We start from the raw sequence: 1,276 nt of genomic DNA, 5'->3' as shown, positions 1-1,276 counted from the left end.
AAAAAAAACCCCTAAACGAGCCAAAACCAGGGCCGCTTTCGCAGCCATCGAGGACGAGTACAGCGGCCCCAAGCTGGAGGACGGCAAGGTGACGCTGGCCTTCATGAAGGACCTCATGCAGTGGTACAAGGAGCAGAAAAAACTRCACCGAAAATGCGCCTACCAGGTACTGCCCCACGGGGTGGGGGGGGACACGCCGGCTGTGCGACCGCTGCGCGCACACCTGTCGCCTACCGCCTTTGCACCCCGCAGATCCTGGTGCAGGTGAAGGAGGTGCTCTGCAAGCTGCCCACCTTGGTAGAAACGACGTTGAAAGAGGTTGGTGGTCCTCAAAACGCCCCGAAACAGCGCCAGAAAACACTCTGGAACGGTGACGTTGCTGGAAAACRCCCCAAAACGGCGTCGTGGTGCCGCTCACCCCCTTCCCCGTTGTTTCTCCCCACAGACGGAGCAGGTGACGGTGTGCGGGGACACCCACGGGCAGTACTACGACCTGCTCAACATCTTCGAGCTCAACGGGCTACCGTCTGAGTCCAACCCTTATGTATCCCCTCACCTATGCTCAGGGTAGTTTTTTTGGGTGGGTTTCAGCAGAAATGGGCAGGATCAGGGCCTTTTTTTTCGGTCGTTTTTGTCCTCAACGCGGCGCAGATCTTCAACGGTGACTTTGTGGACCGCGGCTCCTTCTCGGTCGAGGTCATCCTCACGCTCTTTGGCTTCAAGCTCCTCTACCCTGACCACTTCCACCTACTACGAGGTAGAGCCCGGCGGCGGTTACCGGGAGCCTCCCGGGGTGTTTTCCCACCGGCTGTTCACCCGTTTCTGGGCGGGTTTTGCCTCGTTCTGCGGCCGCAGGCAACCACGAGACGGACAACATGAACCAGATCTACGGCTTCGAGGGCGAGGTGAAGGCCAAGTACACGGCGCAGATGTTCGCCCTCTTCAGCGAGGTCTTCGAGTGGCTCCCGCTGGCCCAGTGCATCAACGGCAAAGTGCTGGTGAGGGGTCACCTTCGGCCCTGTTGTCCCCGTCGGGGGGTCGGCCGTGGGGTCACCTCCCAGCCCTGTCTCCTAGYCCTGGTGGCAGTGGGTCATGGGGTCTCCCCAGTGCCAGGACATGGTGGCATTGGGGGTCTTCCTGTTCCTGTCCGCRTTGGTGTTGGGGCACAGAGTCCATGTTGTCCTGCTTGAGGCTTGGCCATGGGGTTCTCCTCGTCCCCATGTCCCCAGTCCTGGTGGCACTGGGGTTCTAGGTCCCCCTTGTCCTTGTCCACGTT

At 60.5% G+C, this 1,276-nt stretch overlaps 1 protein-coding gene across 1 annotated transcript in view; it reads left to right on the top strand.

Moving 5' to 3' along the window:
• Positions 1-998, top strand: part of PPP5C (protein phosphatase 5 catalytic subunit) — a gene marked incomplete at both ends in the record, with an annotated part of 10,694 nt that extends 9,696 nt beyond the window's left edge. Inside the window, 5 exons of the mRNA XM_085324710.1 lie at positions 45-166; positions 253-318; positions 446-544; positions 652-757; positions 856-998. Of these exons, the coding sequence (XP_085180836.1) occupies positions 45-166; positions 253-318; positions 446-544; positions 652-757; positions 856-998 (536 nt within the window). The remainder of the gene's footprint in view (positions 1-44; positions 167-252; positions 319-445; positions 545-651; positions 758-855) is intronic.
• Between the last annotated feature and the right edge of the window lie 278 nt (positions 999-1,276).

The sequence above is a fragment of the Rhea americana genome, unplaced genomic scaffold, assembly GCF_003343005.1.
Source record: "Rhea americana isolate MKP2758 unplaced genomic scaffold, rheAme1 scaffold_920, whole genome shotgun sequence".
Taxonomy (NCBI): domain Eukaryota; kingdom Metazoa; phylum Chordata; class Aves; order Rheiformes; family Rheidae; genus Rhea; species Rhea americana.
The sequence above is the reverse complement of the archived record's forward strand: the minus strand, read 5'-3'. Positions and strand labels throughout refer to the sequence as shown.